Below are 27,500 nucleotides of genomic sequence, written 5' to 3'. Positions count from 1 at the left end.
TTCATGTGGATATCATCGGCCCATTACCCCAAGTTGGAAATCTTCGTTACTGTCTTACAGTAGTAGATAGGTTCACCAGATGGCCGGAAGCACACCCCTTGCAAGGTATCTCTGCCGAAGAAGTCTCGTCAGCTCTTTTCAATTGTTGGATATCAAGGTATGGTGTTCCCTTGCGAATAACACCAGACCAGGGTAAACAATTTGAATCTGCACTCTTTGCTGAGTTGGGAAAATTGTGTGGATTTTCAAGATTAAGGACAACAAGTTACCACCCGTGCGCAAATGGCTTGGTGGAACGTTTCCACAGACAACTCAAGGCAGCCATCATGTGCCACTCCGCCTCCACGTGGGTCGAATCCTTACCCACAGTGCTTCTTGGAATAAGAAATGCTTTCCGTGTGGATCTGAACACCTCGTCTGCTGAAATGGTTTTTGGAGAGGTTTTACGCCTCCCTGGCGAGTATTTTATGCCAACAACCCAGCTAGCACCCTTAGAGGATCCGACTAATTTTGTGTCTCGATTACGACTCAAGATTTCATCATTAAAACCAACAAATATAAAGAGACACGGCATTAACCGAAGCTTCATTTTTCGTGATTTGGACACATGTTCACACGTTTTTCTGAGAGTAGATGATGTGAGAAAATCTTTACAACATCCATACACCGGACCTCATCCAGTGATCAAGAAAGACAGTAAAACTATCACAATAAATGTGAATGGTTCTATTGTTAAAGTTAGTCTTGACAGAGTTAAACCGGCCTATGTCCTTCAGAATGATGAAGTTAAGCCCTCAACTGTATCTCAAACTTCAAAGGATGTGGATTTTCAAAAGTCATATACGACAAAGTCTGGAAGAAAAGTGACATTCAAGAATCCAATTTCAGTTTGATTGAAATCGCCTTTGCTGTTATTATTATTTTTTTTGTTATTTGTTTTTTTTTTTTGTGACTTTTTGGAACCCTCCAAAACTCCATGGACTTCCAGTCTTCGTAGGGGGCTCCTGTAGTGAGCTGACAGATTTATCAGCTGACAGATGTTTTAAATAGTTTATTGAATTTTGGTTGCTATGAAAAGAAAAATAAACAAAGAGACATTCTTTTAGGCTTTTCAACCAAAGTGGTTCATTTTTATTTGCTCTAAATAATTAATTGTTAATTACTTGTAAAAGTATGATAAATTAAACAATAATATTTAGTGGAAACCTTTAGACTTTTATTTAAAGTATTTATCCTATTTAAATGAGGTTCTTTTCACTAAACCTTTTATAAGTATAGATACTCTTTGTATACATGTTTTTACTTCTTTCAAGATATAACATTTTTGTCGGCTATTTTATAATAGGTTAAAATACTTTTATTTTAACCAATACCTTTGTATTGGTAAATAAGTGGATGCTAACATTGTGAACTTGTAATGCTTCATACGAACGAATAAATAAAAGCAATACTCATAAACTTGTCACGGTAACTTTTTAATTTCGGGGTGCAGAGCCCTTAAGGTCGGGAGTAAGTGAGATACGTTTCTAAGCACACATATACAACTAACAGAGTATCCGTCCTTCGTACGGGGTTGGCATATAAGTTTAAATTGCTTATTGCAGTTATACTCAAGCTTTGCGTTTGCAATGGGGAGGACAAAGTTTGATAAAATTTGCTTCTTTCAATTGACGGTATACTATGGTATTACACATCTACCATAGCCATAATGTTCTACCTCTTCTCCTAAACAATAAAGACAAATAAAGTATTACAAATTTTAAAAATCACAAATTATTCATGACATTAAAAACATAAACATAACTGTAAACAATCCTACTTTGACAGTTCTCATTGCGTATCACAGTTGTTTGTTGCTGCTTAGTTCAAATTAGCTGTTTACATAAATGCAAAAGAAATTTAGTGCTGCACCCTGTTGGTAAATCTTATAACTTTTTAATGCTTTTGTATATCATAGAACCAACTTTTTTTAGTTGAAACAGCTGACTAAATTCTTAAATTCCCTTTATATATGAACAAGCTGCTATACCCGTGCTTTGCAGCGGGAAGAAAATGTGACTTAGAGAGCTATTAAAGTGGTGCTGATGTGTGTTTTGAAATACAGCAACTCTATGATTTAGTTTGAAAATATAAACTGAGTTAAAAGTGTAAACCTACTTACCTTCAAACCCCTACTTTTAATGTTAATTGATCCAAAAGAATATGACAACATACCTTAGTGTAGCAATGGCTTCAATTGCTTCATATTGATGCTTCATGAATGACATGTTTTACCATAATTCTTCAATTTTAGTCAAGTCCCTTTACATGAATACTCATAAGGTTAACATGGGGAACTACAGAGCCACTGGGGCGGAGCCCGAAGGGATGCCTATATGTTAATCGGGAATGTGAGCTATCATCATGCCAAATTTCAGCCCAATCCGTCCAGTGGTTTATGCGTGATTGACCTTCAAACACACAAACAAACAAACAAACAAACACACAAACTTTCACATTTATAATATTAGTAAGTAGTCCAATCATATAAGGAATTTCCCGGGAAAAAATTCCCGAAGATTTTTTCTCAGTGGTTTCTTATGTATTTTTTGACGCTGAATCCGATTTTAAACTTTGCCACCTCGCCAGAGGTGAGCTAACTTCAGAAATCGCAAAAAACTAATAAAATACTGTACTTTGTTTTACTTTTTTGCATATAACTCACAAACGGAGTATTTTTTTGCAATAACTGTCATTTACTAAATTAAAGTACACTAAATTCCCTACAATTTACGTATAATAACTTTATTTCTACGATGTTCCAAACTGACGCTAGAGCACGCTCAAAATTCATTATTTTCTTTTACTAATGGAAAACGTAGAAAACACCATTATAAATCCTTGGATTAGACACCCAACGAACTGATGAATATTGATTATTTTATAATTATATGGTACCATTTAGTGGTAAAAAAATGTAAGTGATGTTTATAGTCGGTAACCATAGCATAGCAATAAATAAATAACGAAACAATTTTCAATTTAAACTAGAGGACCCATGCTGCTCCGCAGCGTTAACATAAATATAATATCCGAGAAATAATCAAATTTATAATTTTTGATTGAAAACAGTATCTCAATTACTTAAATAAAAGAAAGTTCTTAGACCAAAATATATACAGTACGATTATATAATTACAACTGGTGAAATACATCTTAAATTGATGTAAGAATACGAAAATAATCAAATTATGTTCTTAGTGGAGTAAAACAGTAGGTAAATATATGCCGATGCATGATGTGAATTATTTGCGTGTATGGCATCAATTTGTGACCTAAATCATTAAAATCAGTCAGGTAGAAGAGCCAAACGAACTCGGAAAAGAGAAACCAAATTTATCTCCCATAAGAAATACATGGAGAGAAAATTTCTTTTACATATAAGCCGAGTGGGATTATAGATAAATATATGCCGGTGCTTGATGGCTAATCTGTGCTTGCATACCTTCAATTTGAGACCCTAATCATGAAAATCGGTCGGGCAGTAGAGCCAAACGAACTTGGCAAAGAGAAACCAAATTTATCTCCCATAAGAATAACATGGAGAGCAAATTTCGTTTACGTATAACCTGAGTGGGATTATAGATAAATACATGCCGATGCTTGATGGCAAATCTGTGCGTACATACCTTCAATTTGAGACCTAAATTATGTTAATCGGTCGGGTAGAAGAGCCAAACGTAGTCGGAAAAGAAAAACCATGTTTTTTTATATAAGATACCTTTGAAAATTATTATTATAAATCAATGTGTCAATTCTAACTATAGTTTACTATGCTGGGGCTGCAGTATAGATACCATTTTCCCTATATATGTACATTATATAGATAGTATCTTTATAAAATGTAGAAACTATATACAGAAAATAGACAGAGATGTTGACTGAAATGCTATAGACGAGCTTCTATTTATTAAATTAACATGTACAACTATAACTTTTATTTTCCTATTTTCTCCTCACTTGTCATCTTTATTTTCTTGACTGGCTAGGGGTCCTCGGATGTGGGCTGAGCTTTGAGATGGATGTTCTGTAGAAGGACCTGGGATGTTGTCCACCAAGAGTCTCTCCCCTGCCTCGGTAATTTCGTTTGTTGTTGATTTGGGATTAGAAAACCAGCAATGATAGGTATAGAGGTCGTTAGTCTTATAACTGTCTTATGACTCGACGTACGCTCTATTCCAACAAGGTAAAGTAAAGGCACTAAAGACAGTAAATAAAATAAAGACGGCAAGTGAGGTGAAAATAGGAAAATAAAAGCTATGGTTGTACATGTTAATTTAATAAATAGAAGCTCATCTACAGCATTTCAGTCAACACCCCCTGTATATTTTCTGTATATAGTGTGTCCATTTATAACTAGGGTTGCTTTCAGAGAGGTGAAAGCCAGTTGAGCGGAACAAACGTGATTTGATATTTGTATAAGTAACTAAATGTAAAAAAGTCAATGTACTAATGCTGGTTTTATTGTTTAAAATTATGATAATTCAGATTTGTTTTTACTACATCTTGTTATTCAGATACCTCTTCCAAAAGTACATTATGGTAGTTTTGACCAGGAAAATATTATCAGTTAATTTGGTGCAACACAAATAAACAACTCGATCAATTACACTATAACCTATACTTTACCTTCCTAATCTAACCTTACTTCAAAACACGTAGTCACGAATACTCATAAACCCCGACCTACCTTCCCCACATGCCTAAATTAGATGAGTGTTCAATCTGCGTTTTTATTAATAAGTGTAATAACTTACTGCACCGTCGATGTAATTCAACATAATATAAACTGTGATGTATTATCGGATTAAATATCGATTTCGATTCGGTTCAATATATCGCTTATTAAATCCTGATTTCTAACATTGGCTGTTTCTAATCAGCTGGCAACACAAATAGGTTCATGTTTAAAAACGTTTAAAAGAAAAGTCTAGAAAGTTCATAAAAACCTTATGATTCTCTTGTTTACATTTTTCTTGTAAACAAAAAACTGTCATATGGCTACTTTAGTCCCATAAGCCTAATGTTAAAAATTGGAAATTTTAAATTCGTTTTAAATTGCATTAGCATTATCTAATTGAAAATTGTTTGTTTATTAACCATTTCACTATTAGTCTAAGTAATCTTGTTAAGTTTAGCTGAAATGTGTTCTGCCGTTATTGAGTGATGTTGCTTTATTTGTTGCATTGAAGTTGATCCCAAAGAGCTACGCTCGCTTCGCTCAATTATACTATCTATATAATGTACATATATGGAGAAAATGGTATCCATACTGCAGCCCCAGCACATTAAACTATATTTTTAGTCGACCCTATGATTTATTTATAATAATAATTTTCAAATGTATTTAAATTGAAAATTGTTTTCTTATTTTTTTATGCTATGGTTACCGACTATAAACTTCACTTACATTTTTTTACCACTAAATGTGACCTAATGATCCCATATAATTATAAAATAATCAAAATTCATAAAATAGAGCTCGTTGGGTGACTAATCCAAAGATTTATAATGGTGTTTCCTACGTTTTCCAATAGGTAAAAGAAAATGATGAATTTTGAGCGTGCTCTAGCGTCAGTTTGGAACATCGTAGAAATAAAGTTAATATACGTATATTGTAGGGAATTTAGTGTACTTTAATTTAGTAAATGACAGTTATTGCAAAAAAATACTCCGTTTGTGAATTATATGCAAAAAAGTAAAACAAAGTCAAGTATTTTATTAGTTTTTTGCGATTTCTGAAGTTAGCTCACCTCTGGCGAGGTGGCAAAGTTTAAAATCGAATTCAGCGTCAAAAAATACATAAGAAAGCACTGAGAAAAAAACTTCGGGAATTTTTTCCTGAAAACATCATCTTTTTTCCTCATATGCTTGGACTAAAGATGTAACAAAGGTTCACGACGATTGGATTCCAGTTAAGTTAATTGATCAATAGATCTAAACAGCAAGTCCTAGAAACAAAGATATCTCACAATATAAATGTATGAGCACGGTATGCTTTTCGTCATACTAAAATTTAATCCTACTATAATATTACTACTATAAGTATTAATATCCTACTATAGGTATCCTGAATTTATAATCGCGTGTCTCCGTAAGAACTAGCAACTCTCTTGAGGTTTTTGGCTTTATTGATTTTATAGAATCATTCGCAGTACATTACTGTGTGAAATGCATATAGTTATGGCAATCATTATTGTAGCTAAATTACCGTAGCTTGTCGCAGAACAACATTTCTGACATTTTCATGATATAGATTTTTATCATTCATATAATTTATTCATTCAGACGATGGTTTTTATAAATACCCCCGCCGCAGCAAACCTGCAGACTAATCGAATTTCAACTTGTCTGATTACATATTTACTAAAATATTTCCATAAATAAGACATATTTATTCCCAATTTAAAGAACATCACATTTAATTAGTGCTTAGGTTTGCTGCTACAGGGAAGGTAATCAGTGTTTTTTGACCAAACGTCAATAGTATAGGAAGAAATAAATAAATTGACCAAATTTTATCAAAATATATCCATAAACAAGTAAACTACAACAGTTTTCATTTTCTCCATAAGAATAACATGGGAATTTTAAATTTGCACTTTTTTAATTTTATCCGTAACCATTAGGCATACAACAATGCTTCGATATAAATTTCGTTTTTTAAGCTCTACAAAATGGTTAAGAAAGAAATTCAAAAATGTTATGTTTTTAGGGTAGGAAAACGGGAAAAACCCATTTTTACCCCATAAAACCCCCCATAAACCCCCGTTCCCATGGTCCGATCATGCTGGTTCGCAAACTCGTTCGAATAAATGTAGGTTTACACGTTTATACCAAATTGCATCAAATTCGGATAATGTATATATATGAATTTGAACGGATTGTGTTTTTGGCCTCTGGGGACCTCAAAACGAAAAAGTAAATTGGTCCCAGGTCCAGGTCTTATCATGAGACCTACGGTAATAGCTTATTCCTTATATGGGAAATTCGCTAAAACCCATCCCATAATGTATTTGATAGTGCTACGGTTTGCGAAAGACATGTTCAGTATTCAAAGGGTTTCCGGATATGAAGAGGAAAGAATGCCATGAGGAAGAATGCGTTCATATTTTTTTCTGAAACAAACCCTGTCGTTCATTTTACAACCCTTATTTAAGGAGAGAAGAGAGAAACAATTTTGTATTGACATTCTTAAGCAATGTATACACATTGACAAGTTGAAACCTGTCTGGACTTGTAATTCAAAACTACGCTTCCTGTGAAGGATGCTCTAGTTATTTAACTAGAGACAACTTAGAACCTGGGGGGGGGGGTCATCATCCCTAATACTCTGTAACATCTAAAAAAAATATTATATTAGGGCTACTACATTATTAGCATTAAGAATGCATTTACTGTATTGCATTTGATTTGAAATGACCATATTTTAATTTGTAGAATTTTCTACTTATTAATTTTACTATCTAGGAACAAATAATATGAAGAAGTAAGGGATACTTTTAAATTAATATTGTACACACAAACTATTCATTCAATCACAGTGAACCCATAACACTAGGTGTAATGCAGTTGTCTGATTGTAATATTGAACAGGGAAAACGTATTAATCCAATATTTTTTAGAAATGAAACCACGAATTGATTGTTCCAAACGAGCTCGGTTTCACTTAAATTGGATTGACTTTGGATATTGCAGGTCTACTTTGAATGAGATGTTAGTGGCAGTATTTAAAGGCAGTATTTTTAGCTATGTATACTGCTTGTGTATTTAATATACATTATTGTTTTGTAAATAAGCGAACAGTAGATTTTGCGGCCCTAGGGATGTAAAAACCTGCTCGGGGTCCCCAAAATGACGATGACAACTGGCATAGCCAGCAAAACGTAACTTTCAGCCACCAATTAACGTATGTAAACGGCTAAAAACATCATAGTATGGTGAAAATACATTTACAGTCATGCATGGTTACACAAAAATCCTAGTAATTGGCAATTTTACGTAACATTTCCATTAAACTACAAATCAGAACGCAAATCCCCCTCCCCTCCACCTGCTAGCAATCCACCACAGGATACACAAAGTCTTATTACTTGTTCCTGGAACCAATAACCAATGTCAAACCTACATCAAAAGCAAAAGCTCAATTTTCCACCTAAAGCAATTCCGGTTATAAAGTGTGCTTTCAGGTTACTGAATTCTATTATATTTGAGAAGCTTATTGATTCTTAATAGTTTTTCAAATCCCTTTAAACGTTGTAGAATATTTGTCATTGTTGATAGAATTTTTTTATGGCGGAAAGAGTTTTAAGTACACAGAGATATTACTCTACGGTGTGGTAGGGTTATCTTGCTTACTTTGTGGGGGGATCAGGGTAGCATTTATATAGTCTGGTAAACTTATTCAATCTCAAACCACCGTGAACAAAAATAACCCAACCATCTCCAACCAATCTTTGTCTTTGTGAACTTTAAGATGTTCATGGAATTTCTTTCATTACCTGGGTAAGGTAAACATTTGTTGTTGTCTTAGGTAAAGTATGCAATCAATTCAGAGGCTTGTGAACATCCATGCTTTGATTACAGGAGGTGAGGTGACGGGGGATGGCGGACGAGGAGTTGAGGGAGTTGGAACTCACTCACGGCTACGGTGGCAGCGGGGGGCGCTGGGCCGGGAGCTCCGGAGCCACCTGGGGGCGCAGTCCGGGAGGCGGGGGCTCCCTATCACATCAGAGGATGGCGCCCTCGCAGCACCACGGCAACAGAGCGGCCGAGGCGGAGGACATCATGGGGCGCTCCCAGGTAACTAGAATGTAGACTTACGTAGCCTAGGTCATTAGAATCCATAGTGGTTGTAAGTCTCAATCATGAGTCATTTGGAGATTGCTGTCTGAACGTTTCCTCAGTAGCTAGGTTGAGACACTAAACTCTCAGGATGCCTCTTAAGATCAAAGCGTCTAGTATAAATTTAAACAGATTTCATGCTTGACACCATAAAAACACATTATCTCATAACTAAGTGATGACTGTCAATTCATAAGCCGGTACAGTCTGTTGTACGAGTGAAAGCCGAAACAAAAAGAAGCGCAGTACACCGTGATGCTAGTGGGCATGCGCGAACTAAAACAGAACTAGAATTTAACTAGAACAGTCAACTCAATTTGGTGAGCACCATAGCGCCGGGGTTGTTGGAGTCTTTTTTCTATAACTTGTAATTTACATCAGTTGTTTGCCCTATAATCTATTGGATAGTATCACTGTAGCTTTCTGAATTGACCTTATCCTTACACCTATATCTCAAGAAAAACAACATACCATGGTAAATTTTGAGCGCCTCAATCAGGAAACAACTGTGTTGGAGATTAATAAATAGTAAAGCCTAAAACTTTCAGATCCTACTGAGATTCCTTTGAAACATTTTTGGTTTTATTTAAAATATTTTTATATACTGTATGTCTAATATAGGTAGTGTATTATGTTGAACTGGCAACGAAGTTACTCAAATATAATAATTTCTATGTCAGTATTCCTGTTTCTGGTTTCAGTATGGTTCAGTATGTGGATAATGGTTACTTTTTTATTGAAGACAACTAGCTGTGCGCGCACAAATATAGCTATTGAGTTTTCTTTTATTCTATTCAATATTCTAAAGGTTAATAGGTTTGTATCACTTCCTCTTTAATGTGTTTTCGAATTGATATCATCGACAAATGCCGTAATGGCATAGACACAAATCCCGTCGCAGCATACCTGCAGACCAAGCGAATTTCCATTCGCCTAATTTGATGTTCACTAAAATATTTTTAAGTAAAACATTAATTAAAGAGTACCTAGGTTTGCTGTAATAGGGAGGTAATAAAGGGGTTTTTTGCTAAATATCAATAGCTTAGCATGAAATAATTATATTTGCCAAGTCTGATCAAAATATATCCATAAACAAGGAACTTCAACAATTTACTAATTCTCCATAATAATAACATAGGAATTTTAAAATTACAGTTTTTAAATTTTTTCCACAATCATTGGGCGCATGAGAACATTTTAATCTTTATTATTTGTTTTTTAATCTCTACAACATAGTTTGGAATAAAATTCCAAAATTTTTAGTTTTGAAGATCAAAAATATGAAAAACCAATTTTCACACCATTAAACTACCCATAAAACCCCGTGCCCATGGTCCGATCATGGTGGTTCACGAACTCGAATATATAATTATATACATACGGTATTTTAATTTTAGGTTCACGTAATAGGGCTGCTGATATATTAAATTATAGTAGTAAATAAAGCACAACAACTGAGCACCCTGAAATATAATCTAATAGTAGTTTATAACAGGTTACGTACCTGTTATAATTTATTACCCATTCCGAAAGGCTTCAACATGAATAAAATAATTATTATATCAGGGGGATCAGTTGTGCTTTATTTTCTACTATAATTTTTAATATATACATATATAACAACTTGAATAAGTAGTGTTTTTGGCCTCTGGGGATATCAAAATGAAAAATATCCCGACTGGTCCCGGGCCTAGGTCTTACCGTTCCAACTACGGCAATAGCTACTAACTTCCCTATTGGAAAATTCGCTAAAATGAAGGAGATTCCCCCAATACAATTTGTTTGGTTATATTAACCGTTGGGAACATTTACCGTCCCTCCCCTAAGGGAGGAAAATTGCACTTTTACGGAAACAGTTTCATTTTGTACTTGTTTACACAATCTTTAGCAAAATGCGTTTAAAACTAGAATTTTTGTCCAGGGTTATAATATACCCATAGCGCAATAAGTACGTAGGCTCAGTTTTTGATTGACACTATACAGACCACGAATACCAGGAAAATACAAAAAATATAAAAGATTTTTCTAGTATTCGTGATACAGACTAATCATTACCATACCCTCTTTGGTTTTTTTTTATAACGATAAACGGGAAGGCCACAATTTTACCGACATATCACTTGCTTATCAAGCCAGTTAACCAACATTTTCATTTGTGTTTCGTGTTAATTTTAAAATTTCAAATTAGGTAAACTGGCCTGTGGACCAAATTACTACAAATTGGGTTTTCGTATTCATTTAATTTAAAGTGTCGGTCGACTGGCCTGTTGATAAAGATGTTTGTTAAAAGATTGTAGGATCCACATTAAAGAATAATGATTAAACTGTTAAGACTCTAACTAACTACTGATAATTTTTTCTGTTCAGGTGCCCAGAGGTCGCTCCGGCCTGTACTACTCGCCGCCCGGTACCTCGTACACGATAGTAGAGCGGCCCCCGGGGGTGGGCGGGGGAGGAAGTGGAGGCGGTGGCGGTGGCAGTGGAGCTGGCAAGCCCAGGGGGACGTACCTTGGTTCGTCAACGTCCTTCTCCCACAACAACAACAGGACCCCCGCCTCCGGGAAGAAGCGACCCATCTCACCTGAACAGGTAACTGGGAAACCCAAATCTTATTAATGCTGTGATGGTTGATGGAGGAAGTCAAACCAGAGTAGATAACTGAGAAAACTACACACTATAGAGTGTGCTTTTGCTTCCATAATCATTTCCTTCCTTAGATTCAATGCTATAGTTGATATAACACAATAAAGGATGAAATTTACAATTAGTTATCCCACCATTGTGGTATACCTGGTTAAAATCGTTAGCTTGTACTGTGTAACATAAAAATGTATCTATAATGGCAGCATACTCTATTTATTGATTAACTGGATTACCTTATTAAAAATTACTAAATACCTATATATTTAAAATGTCAATGGAATGACTAAGTTACAGTAGCCTTTGTAAAACGTTTAACTCAGTATTCTGTACAATAAAATACTTACTTGTTGCCTACATTAAATTCTAAATATTGCTTGGCAAGTTTATTAGTAATCTCCCCTCTTAGGTGCTACAAATGCTGGGTCATAACCACCTGAAGACGCCTCAAGAGCCCCACCAGACCCGCCGCCCAGCGCCCCCTCCCCCCACCATGGACCAGCTGGCCGTCCGGACTGTCAGCATGAGCAGAGGACCAGCTGATGGCACCCAGAGTCACGGCTTTGGCATCTGCGTCAAGGGCGGCACTAAGGACTCTGGTGAGTGCCGTGCCACTAACATGGCTTTGTAATAAGTATTATCTTTGTATAAAAAAATCTCTCTAATATACCTACAGTTACAAAGAGGACTTCACGAAGAACATAAATATTAATCAACTAAGAAATTATAAATATTTGTGACTTTTGGTCCACATGAAATCATATTGATCGGATGAGGACGCTGATACCGTAAACAATATTCAGATTATTAAGAATAGAATGAGCAATCCATTAATCATGATTTTTGTGTAACGAGCTTCACTTGAAACATATTATTTAATTAATAGTGCAGTCGTTTTAGGGTTTTAGGAGGAAATAACTCTCTAAACGGCGTAACTTTGCATATGTGTTGTACTAGTAGTGGGGTCGTATAGCTGTATATAATGGCAGAATATTTCAGTTCTGGCGGAGAGGCTGCAATTTTAGGTGGTTATAGTATACAAGTTTCTGAACCTAAAACCGCCCAGACCCCAATTTTTAAGGACCTCGGTCGTCCGTGATGACGTCATCAAAATGGCGACCGTAAGAGAATGTTGGGTCCCCATGAATTGGCTATAATGACCGAATGCCTGAACCGATTTTCATGAAATTTGGCACACAAGTGCTTGAATACATTATCTCGGCCTGGATTGAAAATGGTCAAGTTTCATCAAGTCATTTCAAAATGACGGCTGTTCAAAACTAAAAAAATATGAGGAAAATAATTGTGATTTGTTTTATACAGGGTGAGTTTTAAATGAGTTCCCCCCCTACTTTTTTATATATTTCTTAAGATATCAACTCCGAACCACGTCAGATAATTGTAGAGTAGTGAGTACTTCATTTTGACTGGGTTTTATTTGATCTGTTTTTGTTATCAAGCTTTCTTGATAAAATATAACAATTATTTTGATTTAAAATGTCAATATTTCAAAAACCAAATATGACAATGAAAAACGGATTGCGGCATTGAATTCAACATAAAAAGTAGTTCAAAATGATGGGTCACAACACCACCTTCATTTTTTAAATAAGTTATCACATTTCAAAATGGCGGATCCAAGATGGCGGCTAAAAAAATACATCCGTCATAACCGAGTGAAAATAGGTCAACAATGAATAGTGGTGTCCACTTATCTTTATCTAGCACTATTTTGAGGTTATGGCCTTAGTTTGTAAATGCACAATGTTATAATGGACTAAAAATAAAGTTATAAAAAGTTCTCATAACTTTAGAATGGATCATTATTTTTTTAAACAGATTTCAGCATCGTATTTAGCGTAAAAGTCTTGTTTGAAACGGTGGGTCACAACCCTACCTTTACATTTGAAAAAATAACTTTGTATCCAAAATGACGGACCCAAGATGGCGGCCAAAAATTTAAACCCAGTCAAAATGAAGTACTTGCTACTCTACAATGATCTGACATGGTTCAAAGTTGATATCTTTAGAAATGTATAAAAAAGTAGGGGGGGCTCTTTTAAAACTCACCTGTATAAAACAATTCACAATTATTTTCCTCATATTTTTTTTAGTTTTGAACAGCCGCCATTTTGAAATAACTTGATGAAACTTGACCATTTTACTGATTTTTACTTTTTTGACCATATTTCCCAAACCGTTGGAAAAACAGAAATTATTTTTCATACAATGGTTAAAGATCACAAAAAATACATATTTTTGTTACAATATTTGTCCTACTTCTAAGGGTTATTGAGGAGAAAATATATTAACGTTAAATTTAAAATTTGCTATGTTAATCTTAAGGGTGTTTATGGTTATCTTTTAATAAAATTTTGCTCGTTTTTTGTACTAAGCTATTGATAAAAACACATTTTATAATCCTCCCTGTAGCAGCAAACCTAGGTACTTGTTAAACATAATGCTATTTAAATAAATTTAATCAGACAAAATTTCAATTCGATTAGTCTACAGGTTTGCTGCGGCGGGGGAATTGTATATACATTACACTGCACTTGAATCAGCACGTTATTATGCAATTTAATAGGGCCTAATTTACAGCAGTGTGATTGGTTGTCCTATTGCGTAACCGAATGTAGGAAACACTTATAACTCTGTTGTTTGTCATCCAATTTTAACAAACAAGGTCTCAAAGATTTGGATTTAAATTTTCCATTTACAAATTTCATAACATTTTGGCATTAAAGATTTTAAATGGCAGACTTGAGATATTGGAACGACATTTTCAAAGCTCTTATTACCTTATAAACTACACATTTATGCCAATTTTGATATTTCTCTGTTAAAAAATGTCCAAGATATAAAATTGTTTAAAAAAAATCACAAACAGACCGATAGACAGAAATCTAGTTATCATAGCCCCATACTTTCATGACATTATATGTTTGTCTTAGTCCAAGGAACAAGACCAGAAAATATGTCCAGACAATTTGGAAACACCCTGTATACATAGCTACTATAATATTTGGTTTTACTATCCTGTACGTCCTGACGATTGAAATGGTTTCTCAATTAATTTAGAATTATTTGTATTTATTAATGTAATAAATATTATTCGTCAATTGCTGATTGTGTAAAGTTTTGAATGAAGATTAATATGTTGATATCAAAAAGAATATTAGCGAAGGAACATTTTTTGTCAGAACACGGTGATAACCGTGCAACAGATCCTACCAGCTTCAACGTTCACTGTTTAGCTAACTGATTTGTAAGATAAATCTTAGTTCGTGTAGGAATTATAATTTTTATCCTACACAAGTATTTTCACAGGAAATGTATGTGTAGGTAAACATTGATTAGCCTTGAACTTTAAAACAAGTGCCCTTTACGTTGCCAACATTTAAACTACCCCTGACATTGAGTCTAGGGCCAACTAGGCCTTGGTTGTGGCGAAAAGCCAGCCCTTTGTTAAATAATCCGTATTAATGTACTGTAGGTTAGTAGGATTTCTAAACAATAGCGTAGAGCCTCGGGCAGTTAAATAGTTGATCCGATGGCAATTTTAAACAACAACTTTAACTTTTGAAAGCTGCTAAAAACCTTGGGTGAACTTATTTTTTGTAATATTTTGAATTCTTGGTACTTAAGATCTCAGGAAAATTTTGCACTTGACTTAAAACTTTAATTTTACTTTTATTATGTCAAAATAGCTACGGTACAATTTTAAATAGAAAAAATTGTATCTATTAAATAACGCTCTACAAAATCTTTGTTGATCCGTAAGGCAAACAAATCTGAAGGGGATATCTATGCCATAATGAAGCACTGTTTTTATACCACTATCCCTATCATGACACGAGTCGTCCTGATCTTTTCCCTCATTTGTGATTTGGTCTGGTTAAATTTCATGCATTTCTGAAACATTAAAAACACGATTCTAATATATCTTCTGTAACAAGATAAATTTAATCTCCATTCCTATGCATTTGCGAACAGTTTATTTTTTAATTATATTGTTGGAGCTGAGTCAAGCCATTGTGGATAACTCTTAAAAATAAGAGTGAATGGTCTGGGACCAATCTCCAACTAAGGACGCGATTGAGGCAAACACACGATGTATTAATTTATTTATAAGTTTAGATAAAACTCCTAGCCATTATTTTCCTTTCCGTTATAGCATAGACCAAAGATATTTCTAGGCAACAGATCAATTATGTCGAATAAAACAGAATCATGTATCTAAACATTTTATGTTTGTAATGCATTCTTTGCAGTAACAAAAAATTTACAAAGTTTCACTTTGCATTTTTTTAGCCAACCTCTAAATACAAAATAATTGATAATTTCAAAAATCATTATTGTTTTTAAATTTTTAGTACGCCTAATATACGCCCTCCATAATTTCATCTAGTAAAACAATATACAAGTTGAGGGCACAATAACCAATTTTGGAGTGAATAGAATAGAAAAAAGTGGCCTACCCACACAAATAGAAAAGAAGTTTTCACAATTATCCATCTGAGGACAGAGATCTATAATCTCAAAGAGAATTGCGTCATGAGAATATAAAGTCACAGCCTAAGGAAAAGAAGGATGAGTTTATATAAACAAAACCACATCCAGCCTAGAGCCATTACTCTTTCCCCCCTTCCCCCCCCCGCAACCCTCTTTAGACTCTCTCTCTCTCACTCTTCCATTCCTCCACTTCTATCAATGACATGGGAAATATTGTGAAACTTTTGTTTTTCTCGTATTTGCTTGAGCTGCAATATCCGGTGTTTTGACTGACGGTTTATAACAATTCATGTTTTACCTTTCACTCTATCTAACAATTCTGCTTCAAGTATTTTTATTTAAATGAGAATTTAAATTTATTTTTAGAGATTGAACTGCAAATAGAACCTGTTTTAGCCAAAAAAGATTTAAATTTTGAAGTTCTTCGTAAACTTAAACTCAATTTAAAATTATTCAAGAGGCCATAATCCATTCAGATGGAGGTACCATTTTGGACAATCTGGAAACACAATGCTGTTGGACTTTCACTCATGATCTGTGAAGGTCAAAGATGTGAATATTATTTTTATTTAAGTCATTATAAAATGTTTTGTTTGTACGTTAGTGCACTCGCTGGACTGTAATTAACTCATGTTAAATTGTCATGACATTTACTTGATCCAGTATAGAACAGATAGTAAATCAAATACTTGTAAAAAGAAATATGTTTATGTTTTATAATTATTGCCTTTGTTTTTTACTTAATTAAATTAAACACTAGTTTCCTATTCTGTATGAATTTTATTTAATTGACTGGGACGGGTGGCGTCGTCCTGTAATCCAGCTACTAGGAGGTCACGAATTGTGGATAATTATAGGGATGCACTGTGGATGCGATGCTACCTGGTGTGGATTAACGTCCGCACAAGTGAGTACTACGACTATCCGCAGTACTATCCTAATAATTAGACCAATTCGTTAATTACGAGGAAAAAATGTGGTTCGGATTCCACAATAAACTGTAGGTCCCTTAGTTGCCATTAGCTGTATGGGCTATTAATTAACAGCTGTGTCTAAGGAACATGTCGGCCTTAGTAACTAACAAGACTACAAGATCGCGCCACTCATCCTACACTCATCCTTCACTCATATTTGGGTTAAAATACGCACATAGTGGCGTCCCCATCTTAAATAATTGATAATTGATAATTTGATATTCATGAGTTTTAGATTTAATTCCACATTTCATATGCTCTCCCCTTTAAATGCAACACTTTTTTCTGTAACCAACACGGATCATCATTTTTCTGTGGGTTAATTTGTCAGGATCGATTCTCAAACTATTAATGATGCTTAACACGATGGACCATAACGGCGTTAAAGGTAGTAAATAACATTGATGTAAGATATCCTACAAAGCACTGGAGACGTTATGAAGTTGTGTAATTAAATTGAAATGTTGCCACTGTAAGAGGCCTTAATGGCTGCTCCTTCCTGGAATTATTATGGCTCCTTGAGGTCAAGCGCTATCAGCTGATATTTTACTGTTTTAGAGGGAATACAGAAATAAACTAATGTGATGTTTGATTTTCGCAAGTTCAAAGAACACGTTATTTTAACAAGAATCCATAATCCATCGAAATGTATATACCATTTTGGACCATCTAAAATCACAATGCAACAATTAGTTTCTTTTATAGGATAACAAACGGATCATCAGTTTTCTTTAATTGATTCTAGTTCTTTATTTTTTCATTTTCTTTTAAATACCTACTGTAGTTAGCTTTAAATTAGTTAAAATCTTCATACACTAGCTAATAAATATACTTTTTAATGAGCAAGAAGAAGATAAGTCAGTTACATCCACGAGTCTATAATACTAAAATATCGAATTATTATTATGTAAGTTGGGAACAAGTAATACAGTTTAGGGCACGTTAAAACAAAATGTTTGCTATTATAATCTGATGACCTTGAATCTTGTATATGCTATATTTTATAAATAGATTCCCATGTAGATGTAAATTTATTTTTGTATATTATACTAAGTTAGTCTGTTCAAACGTCATTGGTGTGATTTGCATTTTTGGTAAAGATACGGTCCAAATCTTGACTTTGTTACTCACTAATCGACCTTTAGATCCAACCAAAATACAGGGTGTTTCAGAATTAGTGTCGGATATTTTAGGGTATTATTCCTGGGTGAGAAACATATCCAAATATCATATTTAAACAGTCCGGAAGTCTTTATTTACTCAAACAGCCACCATTTTGTTTCTTCCTTAAATATATTTTTTAAAGAGAATGGTAAAACATACGGAATTGAAACTTTGCACAAACATTTCTGACTACTAGGCAAAGCTACAAAAAAATTATGAAAATTTTCCAAATACATAAAACAAAATGGCGGCCATTTAAAATTTTGTTTCTTAAATAACTCAAAAACCGTTGATTTTATGAACATTTTACAAGTATAACTTATTTTAGGTAATTTTATCACAAATCGATTGACACATTACAATTGAACGTATATTAACTGAGATATGGCAGTTTTAGTGATACGTCTGCCACAACAATGCATAACTCCGCATGCACTACAACTAACCTCCAGTGGTCACGTATCACTAAAACTGCCATATCTCAGTTAATATACGTTCAATTGTAAAAATTAAGGTGTCAATCGATTTGTAATAAAATTACCTAAAAAAAGTTATTCTTGTAAAATTTTCATAAAATCAACGGTTTTCGAGTTGTTTAAGAAACAAAATTTTAAATGGCCGCCATTTTGTTTTATGTATTTGGAAAATTTTCATAATTTTTTTGTAGCTTTGCCTAGTAGTCAGAAATGTTTGTGCAAAGTTTAAATTCCGTATGTTTTACCATTCTCTTTAAAAAATATTAAAGGAAAAAAACAAAATGGCGGCTGTTTGAGTAAATAAAGACTTCCGGACTGTTTAAATATGATATTTGGATATGTTTCTTACCCAGGAATAATACCCTAAAATATCCGACACTAATTCTGAAACACCCTGTATAGGTAAAGTAATGCCACTTTTAATTGACAGGCCAATGAAAAACGTTGACATGGGTCTATGATTGACTTTTGACTGGGATCGAACCAGAAACCTTTGGATTTGAAAACAAATACCTAAAATACCTCCGCTACCCAGACATTTTCAGCTTTATTTGAGAAAGAGAGTTTAGAATGTAGGACATCAGAAGTTTTTTTATTTCTACTTCATGAAGGATGCAAGAAACCCAAGATAGAAGAATGGTAACACTTGAATATCGCGCACATTTCTCGACATTTTCATTCTTCACATATAGCACGTCACTTCCAGATCCTCTTAAAGTTTATCTCAAAGTTGCTCGGTGCCCTTCTTTGCCTCCTTCGTCAAGTTACATTATTAAATTTTGTTCGGTCAATGTAAATTAATTATTTGCTAAACATCATTCAAACAAACTATTTAAATGTTACAAATGAATATTTTCCATGATAAAACAAAGACACTAACACAGTTTTTCTTTGAGACCGGACCTGTTCTAATATGTAAATCGTGGTCAATTATTTCCACCTAAGGTCTCTTATCCTCTCTCTTCCATGTGACCACTGTGTTAGAATGAGTGGAAAAATTGCCTTTGGGGGCAGACCACCGTATAATATTCAAGTAAAATTTACACAAACACTGAATATTCTACACAAAATATGCACCTAAAGTATTTCATTATAGACTTGTCTATTGTAGGTTGGTGGTGTACATAATATTCGAAATAGTTTTTTTCTAATATCATTATTATTACACGAGAGGAAGCATAACCTAAATGTTTAAATGTATAATAGTGATCATCTAATACATTTTAGGATGCTGTTTTGATGATGGACTCGGCCTCTATTGGTCCTACATTATACACCACAATAGTAACATCATCCCTGAATACTTCGTCTAAAACCCCCTGGATCATGGACATATCTGTTGCAGGGGTCGGGGTATACATCTCCAGGGTGGAGGAGGGGAGTGTAGCGGAGAGGGCGGGTCTACGACCAGGAGACTCGATACTGGAAGTCAACGGGACCCCCTTCACTGGGATATCACATGAAGAGGCTCTCAAGGTACTGTTTGTTTGTACATAATGTTTTACCCATCGAAATGTAGAGGCAATTACATGTATTCTGTATATTTCTTAAATTGTATTAGTCTTATACTTGCCAAATGTATTAGCTGGAGTGATGAGTGGATATAGTGTTTGTTTCGTAATTAACAGCTTGGTGCACCAATGTTCAGTAATTATTCATAGTTTGAAACTGGACCACAACAGCAGCCCGGATGGTATCCTTTATCTTTAGGATTTTAATAAATGATCCTAGGCAAAGAACAGCTGGAAATATAGACACACAGGCACACAATGTATTTGACTCTATTGTACAGGTTGTTCTAAAAGGTGGGGACGTAGTTTAGGTAGTGATTCCTTGGGTCAAAATAAAGAGAAAATAAGATTTAAAACTTCTCCAGAATCGCTTCGTTAACCATATATCTGACAATTTGTATTTTTCACATAACGTTTTTATTTTTAGATTGTTTCAACCAACCTTTATTGAACTTTTTGTGTATGTTATAAAATAGAAGAGACCCATGTTAGAAAAAAAATTATCTTGATCCATAATAATTGCTGGTTTTATGAAAAAGTACCTTATATTAGAATTTAAACTTTAACATTTAAAATTTACTTTTGCCACCAAGTTTGAACAAGATGAAAAATAACTTAAATTTCATGAATTTTGGTTTTACAACGAGGCAAGCCTGGCTAGTTTAGCCTTATTCTACCCCATTTTACAGACTAAACAAATCTTAAGCTGAAATTGTTATGTAAAATAACAAAATGGCGGATATCTGGTTAATGAAGCGGTATTAGAAAGGTTGTATTCTAGATTTTCTCTTTATATTGACCCAAGGAATCACTACGTAATTATGTCTCCACCTTTTTTGAACACCCTGTTCATCGATGGTGTTTTTACTTTTTTATTTGATACCCGTATTTTTTAACGACAGAAAATACAAATTATTTATTACACATAGAAATTGTGTATATTACCTCTAAATAGCCTTAAGTGTTGTCGCCTTGCCAAGAATATCTGTTTTATACAGACCCCATTGTTATAAATTCAACTTCGAATAATACGACCATTCCAATCCAAAGAGAATATGAATTTGGCTTGGTATCAGAATGAATATAGCTCTCACCTGCTAATACAGAAATGTAGTCTGGTTGGGCAGTAATGATTGCAGTCTTTAGAGATTTATTAATGTATATTTAAGGTAACATCCCTAGACCATAGGCAAATGTCAAATTTCACGTAAAAAATATCCAAAACTGAGAAATTGTGTTGCTAAACATAAAATCTTATCTGTGAGGCCGGAGGACACACACTTGGGTAAAAATAATAAAAACCACTTCTCAACTAATACAGTCTAAAAATCAATTACGGAGTTAAATTGATGTCCTCTATGCGATCGGTTGCATTGGACAACGGAAAGGGGCAAATTAATGATATTTCTAAACCTGTTTGGAGAAATTATTGATTGTCATGTGGTATGTAGTCTAGAATTTATTTTTCAACGTGAAAATTAAGTTTTTGTGATGTTACGGTGAATGACTATGGCCTGTGTCTTACTTCACTCCTCATCCTTCGTCTCTGTGTATAGGGACCGGCGATTCATGTGATACAGTCAGCCAACATTAAATAATTTCAAATGCCTACTCTGGTGCAATTGGGGAGGGCCATGAAAAGAGATGAAACCAAGATCAGTTTCAAAAAGGTTTATTTGATGCAAGGGACTTCACATAAACGAACTGGAAATGTAATAATATTTCATCATCGAACGGTTAGTACCAAAATATCCCCGAACGTTAAGTATGGAAGAGAATTCTCAAGACTATTCGAGAAATTTTTACATCCGTTTTTTTTTAGATAAAATCCAAACAATTTATATCTAGAGTGGCAGCATTGACTTTATAGCCACTACGTGTAAATATAAAGCCAATGGTAGCAGGTTAGCATTTTACAATGTTTAATACATTAATACTTTGTATTGAAATAATGGTCGCTACGAAGTAGGTATTATAAGCCAAGTATAAATGGAGATGAGTGTAGGATGAGTGGCGTGATCTTGTAGGTTTGTTACTGACTAAGGCCGACATATTCCTTAGGCACTGCTGTTAATTAATAGCCCATACTAATGTTAACTTAGGGACCTACATTTTATAGTGGAATCCGAACCACATTTTTGCCTTGGTATTAGCGAAATTTTCTAATTATCAGGATTGTACTGCGGATAGTCGTAGTACTCACTAGGGCGGACGTTAATCCACACCAGGGAGTATCGCATCCACAGTGCATGACTTGCTGGCATGGCAGTATAACTTGCTTTAACTTCATTTTCGGTACCGCGAACAATATACTATCAAGGACCTTGACTGTAATCGCAGTTTCGACAGAATGATCCTCTGTCGTGGAAGGATGGGCCATGTGACCCAGATATACACGTGGATCGATCAGGTGGCTGCGTGCCTGACCTAACCTGGCGCGCCTTGACCCTGCCAGAGCAAGGAACCACCCTTAGGGAGAAGGGAGAAGGGAGGTCGAAGGGAGGATGTTCGATAGTGTGTCACGGGTCCGTACACCGATCAAGACGCCGAACAAGACATCAGGCCGAGCAGGGAGACGAGCGCTCTGGAGGCGGTTTTTTGGCGAAAGATCAAAGAAAAGATCGGTCCGATGTACGGTCCGATGTACGATAGTGTGTCACGGTACATTTTTGCCCCGTACATCGTCGCGAGCGCCACACCGAGCGGCCGCCTGCGCTAGCATTGATAGTTCTGATTTAATATGGCAATTAAACTCTTTAATTGGTAAAATAAATAAATGTTGGGTAATATGTTGCCGTTATATATTATAATCATTTAAGATGTAATGTTGTGGTTTGTTTGGTCAAGGTTGAAAGTGTAGAAACCGTTAAATCAATTATATCAATTTTATTAATTTGAATTAAGTAATTGATGTTGACTTAAATTCTTTCAAAAATAATATAAACATTAATAATATTAAAGGCAATTAAAATGATCATTCTGTAATTTCAATGAATAAAACCAATAGAAATCAATAGATATAACTAAGCATCCTTTCTAGAATATTTTATTTTTGCGACAAGTTTTCAAAATGCGACTTTTAACAATAATTTTTATGTTATAGAAACTTTTTGGCTTTGGTCAATGCACCCCCTCCCTCTTCCACGGCACTGACTCCGCGCTCTCACTCGCACACACTCTCTATCTCTCTCCAAACTTCCTTTTGCAGCGCTCGGTAGAATTCGTCTGGTCTTGGTCATGTTCGGGGAAATGTTCGGAGTAAAATTTTGCTGATATTTATCTCCCTTCTCCCTTCTCCCTGCTCGGTTCGGGGTCTTGATCGGGGAAAAGATCGATAGTGTGTCACCGCCTTTAGACACTCACTTCTGTGAGGATAAATAGTTTACAAGACAAGTGGAACTACTGATGTGATAGACTACGACGCCGACAAAGTAGGTTGGGCAAAATTGTCTTTGGGGTCGTGCAAATTTCCTTCTCAAACTATTGCAACAGTAAAGCCTGTTTTGTTGTGTTTCGTGTACGTTTAGGAGCAGTTTTTTTACGTCGTAAATGTTCCTTTTTTAGAGTAAATGTTTTTTTCTACGCTCTACTTCTTTGAATATATCGGATAAGTGATTTTATAAATACGTCGTTAATATTGTTAATATTTAAGCCTGTTTCGAATAAGGAGAAATACGAAGTAAACATCAAAACCACACTCTGTATTACCAGGTATGAACGCGCTAAACATTTATCTGTGCTAATCTATATCGTTTACAAATCTAAGGAAGTATGTTAAGTCTATGGAAATATGTGAAACAGTGTATGATACTCTATGAGAAAAATAGAATATCGTGTAGATTCGAATTACTTGTCATAGCAAACGTTCACTTACTCTAACTCACTCACTTGACAAGTTTCTCACACAATTCAATTGATTTTGTATTGTTAGTAAGAGTAAATTAATATAAGATACTTGTTTTCTAGAATACGGAATAATAGGCCTAATACGAAACTTTACCAACGTTTTAACCCTAATGATGCAGACCTATTAAACATTAAGGAATTTCTAGCCGTAATTCTGTTTATAATATTCTATTTTCATCTAAAAATCATCTAGAAATCTTCAGACTCTTATTATTGTAACACAAAAAAACTGCCGGTACTTACGTATTATACGGAGGCCACTTATTTTACAGCGCGCTGCGGCAGTTGGGTTAAGTTGGGTTATCATAAATATGTTTGTAGAACTTTCCTAGTTTCGTTATGAATCGAACTATAAGAGATGAGTCATAAAAACTTATGATAACCCAACCTAACCTAACCGCCGCAGCGCGCTGTAAAATAAGTGGCCTCCGTATAATACGTAAGTACCAAACTGCCAATAAACAAACAAAACTATCAGAAAAAAATGTCTATGGTATACATTTTTTAATAACATACACTTATCCTTGTATTTTGTTCTAGCCAATACATGCACACGTCCAAGTTTAATCAATCAAATCAAATCAAGTCAAAAGAAATCTTTTAAATAAATTCTAGGTCAATATTTTACAATGCAATTTATTGAAAATATAACTCATCTATTGTTAATATTGGGATTGAAGTGTTGCAACCAAATTTAAAATACATCAACAACAAAACTCGTTGAAACAGTTTGAAAACTCCAAACGCAGAGTCCAATTTAATTTCATACAAGATATTTGATTATGAAATTAACTTGAAAAGACTTCCGAGAATGCTTATACAACGTCTACAACAATTTTAATCAAAGAGTAATGTTTGAACCATTGGAATTAATCCGTTGATTAAATTTAATAAGCCTACAGCCCCGGTGGTGATGAGACCTTGTTTCCCATTACCATTATAGCACATAGTTAACCTTTTTCGATCTAGAAAGTCCAAAAGGGACCCGGGGTGGTCGTTAAAGATAATGGGAGCGATTCAAACGAGGGCAACCTCACATAACACAGCCTACCTTCGCCCTGGCTCATTCTCATTTCCCTAATCGATGACCGAAACTCACACTTCCTTCTGACCCACCCTATCTTACCTTGCCTCCCCTTGTCTGTCCTTGACCCGATGCCCGAGAGTGCGAACCCCATAACTCCTATGAGTGTGTTTGGGTATTGTAAATTGAGTGTCAACGCGTGAAAAATACAATGGTGGAAAATGGTTGTCGAGAGTTTCAGAAGAAATAGTTGTTTGTGTAACTAGTGGGTAAAGTGGCACTTTGCTGCACACGAGAGCAATGTTTACGCACGAGCCGCAGGCGAGTGTGGAATGATCTCGAGTGCAGCAAAGGCCTTTTGCACTCGTCTTACACATTATATTTTCCTACAGTCACTATAAAGCATATAAATAATTAGTCTTTCAAACACTATACAACGCGTTTTTAGGTTCAGCTGGCAACACAAACAGGTGCCCTAGAGAAAGTTGTCCTCGGTCCGTATCACTCCGCTATTTTTTCCTCGGCAAGCAATGTGCTACGCGTTTTGAGAATATAGTTCCGTATGTTTTTGTAATTTGAAGTGGTTTCCGCGCATAAAAAAATGCTTTACATGTATTTTCTTGTTTATTAAGATCGTAGGAATGTTTTAAAAACGTTTAAAAGAAAAGTCCAGAATGTTCAGAAATACCGAAACTATAAACACGAAATGACAGGTTAAATTGTAGTTATAATAGTCAATCAGCTGCTCATAGTATTATTATCTTTAAGTGTTGCCAACCTATTTCCAAGCGTACAAGGATTACGTGCATAATAGAACCACGCTGTTTTGTGTTGTTTCGTTGGAATCCTGATGTGCGGCAAAGTATAAACCGTACGACAAAGTATAAACCGTACGGCAAAGTATAAATATGCAGCAATTAGCAGCTTTCTGTAGGCCTACTATAAACAGTACGAGGAAGCCAACTTTGTCGGGTGACTGTAGGTATACCAAATAGTCTGATCTGCCTTGCTGAAAGGGAAGCAGCATGGTCATAACATGTTGTGAAGTCATTCCTTAAAATAAAATTCGTCTATAGTTAGTTTTAAGTTTTAAATATGATTAAAGATGATACAATCAAACGTTGACTCTATAAAAATCATCAGTAAAACTAGTATAAAAGATTTTCACCTCACTATAATGTTTTTGGCTGTATTACATACGTTAATTGGTGGCTGAAAGTTACGTTTTGCTGGCCATGCCAGCTGTCATCGTAATTTGGGGACCGAGCAGGTTTTTACAGGCCGGGGCTGCAAAATCAGCTGTCCGCTTACTTACTTAAAACATGAATGCATTTTAAATACAGAATCAAAATCCATAGCATTGCAATAGAATTGTGTTATTGTCACCGTTGCCTAGCTACTATTAATTTTTATTTTTACTGATTCCTCAAATTATTTCTTCACATAACCTTAAAGTTGTAGTTGTGTTGACTATCAGTGTGCATTTTTACTGTGGTGATTAATGGTAATAGTGGTATAGCACAGAAAACATACTACTGTGGGTATAGTGTGGTGAAAAATAGCGTTCGTACCACGGACCGAAATGGTTTTACAGCTCTCGATCGATTTAAGTTCTCGACTTCGTCTCGAACTTATAAACTATCTCGAGCCGGCAAAACCTCATTTTCGGCCCTAGGTACGAAATATACTATTATATTCATTAGACTGTATTTTGTGACGTTAGCATTAGGAACAGAATTAACCAAATTGTTAAAATTTTAAATTGACACAAAGGGGCTACTTTTACATAATAAATATATATATTTAAATCTAGAAATATATAAATGTAAGTGGTTCCTGTCTGTGATCTGTGTACCGGTAGCGTTTTATTCAGCGTATAGTCTACCAATAACTACTAAAACAGCTGGGCTGAAATTGTTCACAAAGCTAGACTATGCACCTAGGCACATAGGCTTACGTCCTTATAATACCATCGGGATACAACCTGTGAACCTTTAAAGTTTCGTGGTAAAGTTTTTGTAAGTAAATACAACGATCATAAAACATCAATGTTAACATTAGCTCTATTGCCAGATACTTTTCGTGCATATTTTCCCTTTGCATTTCTATAAAGCTATTAATGTATTCTGTCACAGAGTTATTGTAAAAATTCTGTGATAGGTATCGAGGAATACTTGTTTATCACACAACTAAAATTATCTCTATGTATCTAGGATCCTGAGGTGTATAACTTGGAATTAAACGACAATGATTTGAAATGATGAATGCAGGGTTGGTTTTCACTTACCTTACCACAGAAGCTGTGCATTTAGTCCAAAATAGAATCTTGTCAAACTAAACATCAGTTGAAGGTGTGGAGGGTGGGATGGGAAATGATGATTGGAGGATCGTGTGAGTTTGCCTTCCG

At 34.8% G+C, this 27,500-nt stretch overlaps 1 protein-coding gene across 1 annotated transcript in view; it reads left to right on the top strand.

Annotated features, from left to right (window-relative positions):
• LOC129000579 (uncharacterized) overlaps positions 1–27,500 on the top strand; it is a 225,482-nt gene that overhangs the window by 76,050 nt on the left and 121,932 nt on the right. The window contains exons 2-5 of the mRNA XM_054427540.1: positions 8,626–8,841; positions 11,251–11,472; positions 11,933–12,122; positions 19,998–20,128. Coding sequence (XP_054283515.1) covers positions 8,644–8,841; positions 11,251–11,472; positions 11,933–12,122; positions 19,998–20,128 — 741 coding nt within the window. The 5' untranslated portion in view covers positions 8,626–8,643. The remainder of the gene's footprint in view (positions 1–8,625; positions 8,842–11,250; positions 11,473–11,932; positions 12,123–19,997; positions 20,129–27,500) is intronic.

Source organism: Macrosteles quadrilineatus, unplaced genomic scaffold (assembly GCF_028750875.1).
Source record: "Macrosteles quadrilineatus isolate MER2022 unplaced genomic scaffold, UCM_ALF_1.0 Scaffold_8__2_contigs__length_117827958, whole genome shotgun sequence".
Lineage (NCBI taxonomy): Eukaryota > Metazoa > Arthropoda > Insecta > Hemiptera > Cicadellidae > Macrosteles > Macrosteles quadrilineatus.
Note: the sequence above shows the minus strand (reverse complement) of the source record. Positions and strands in the feature narration are given on the sequence as shown.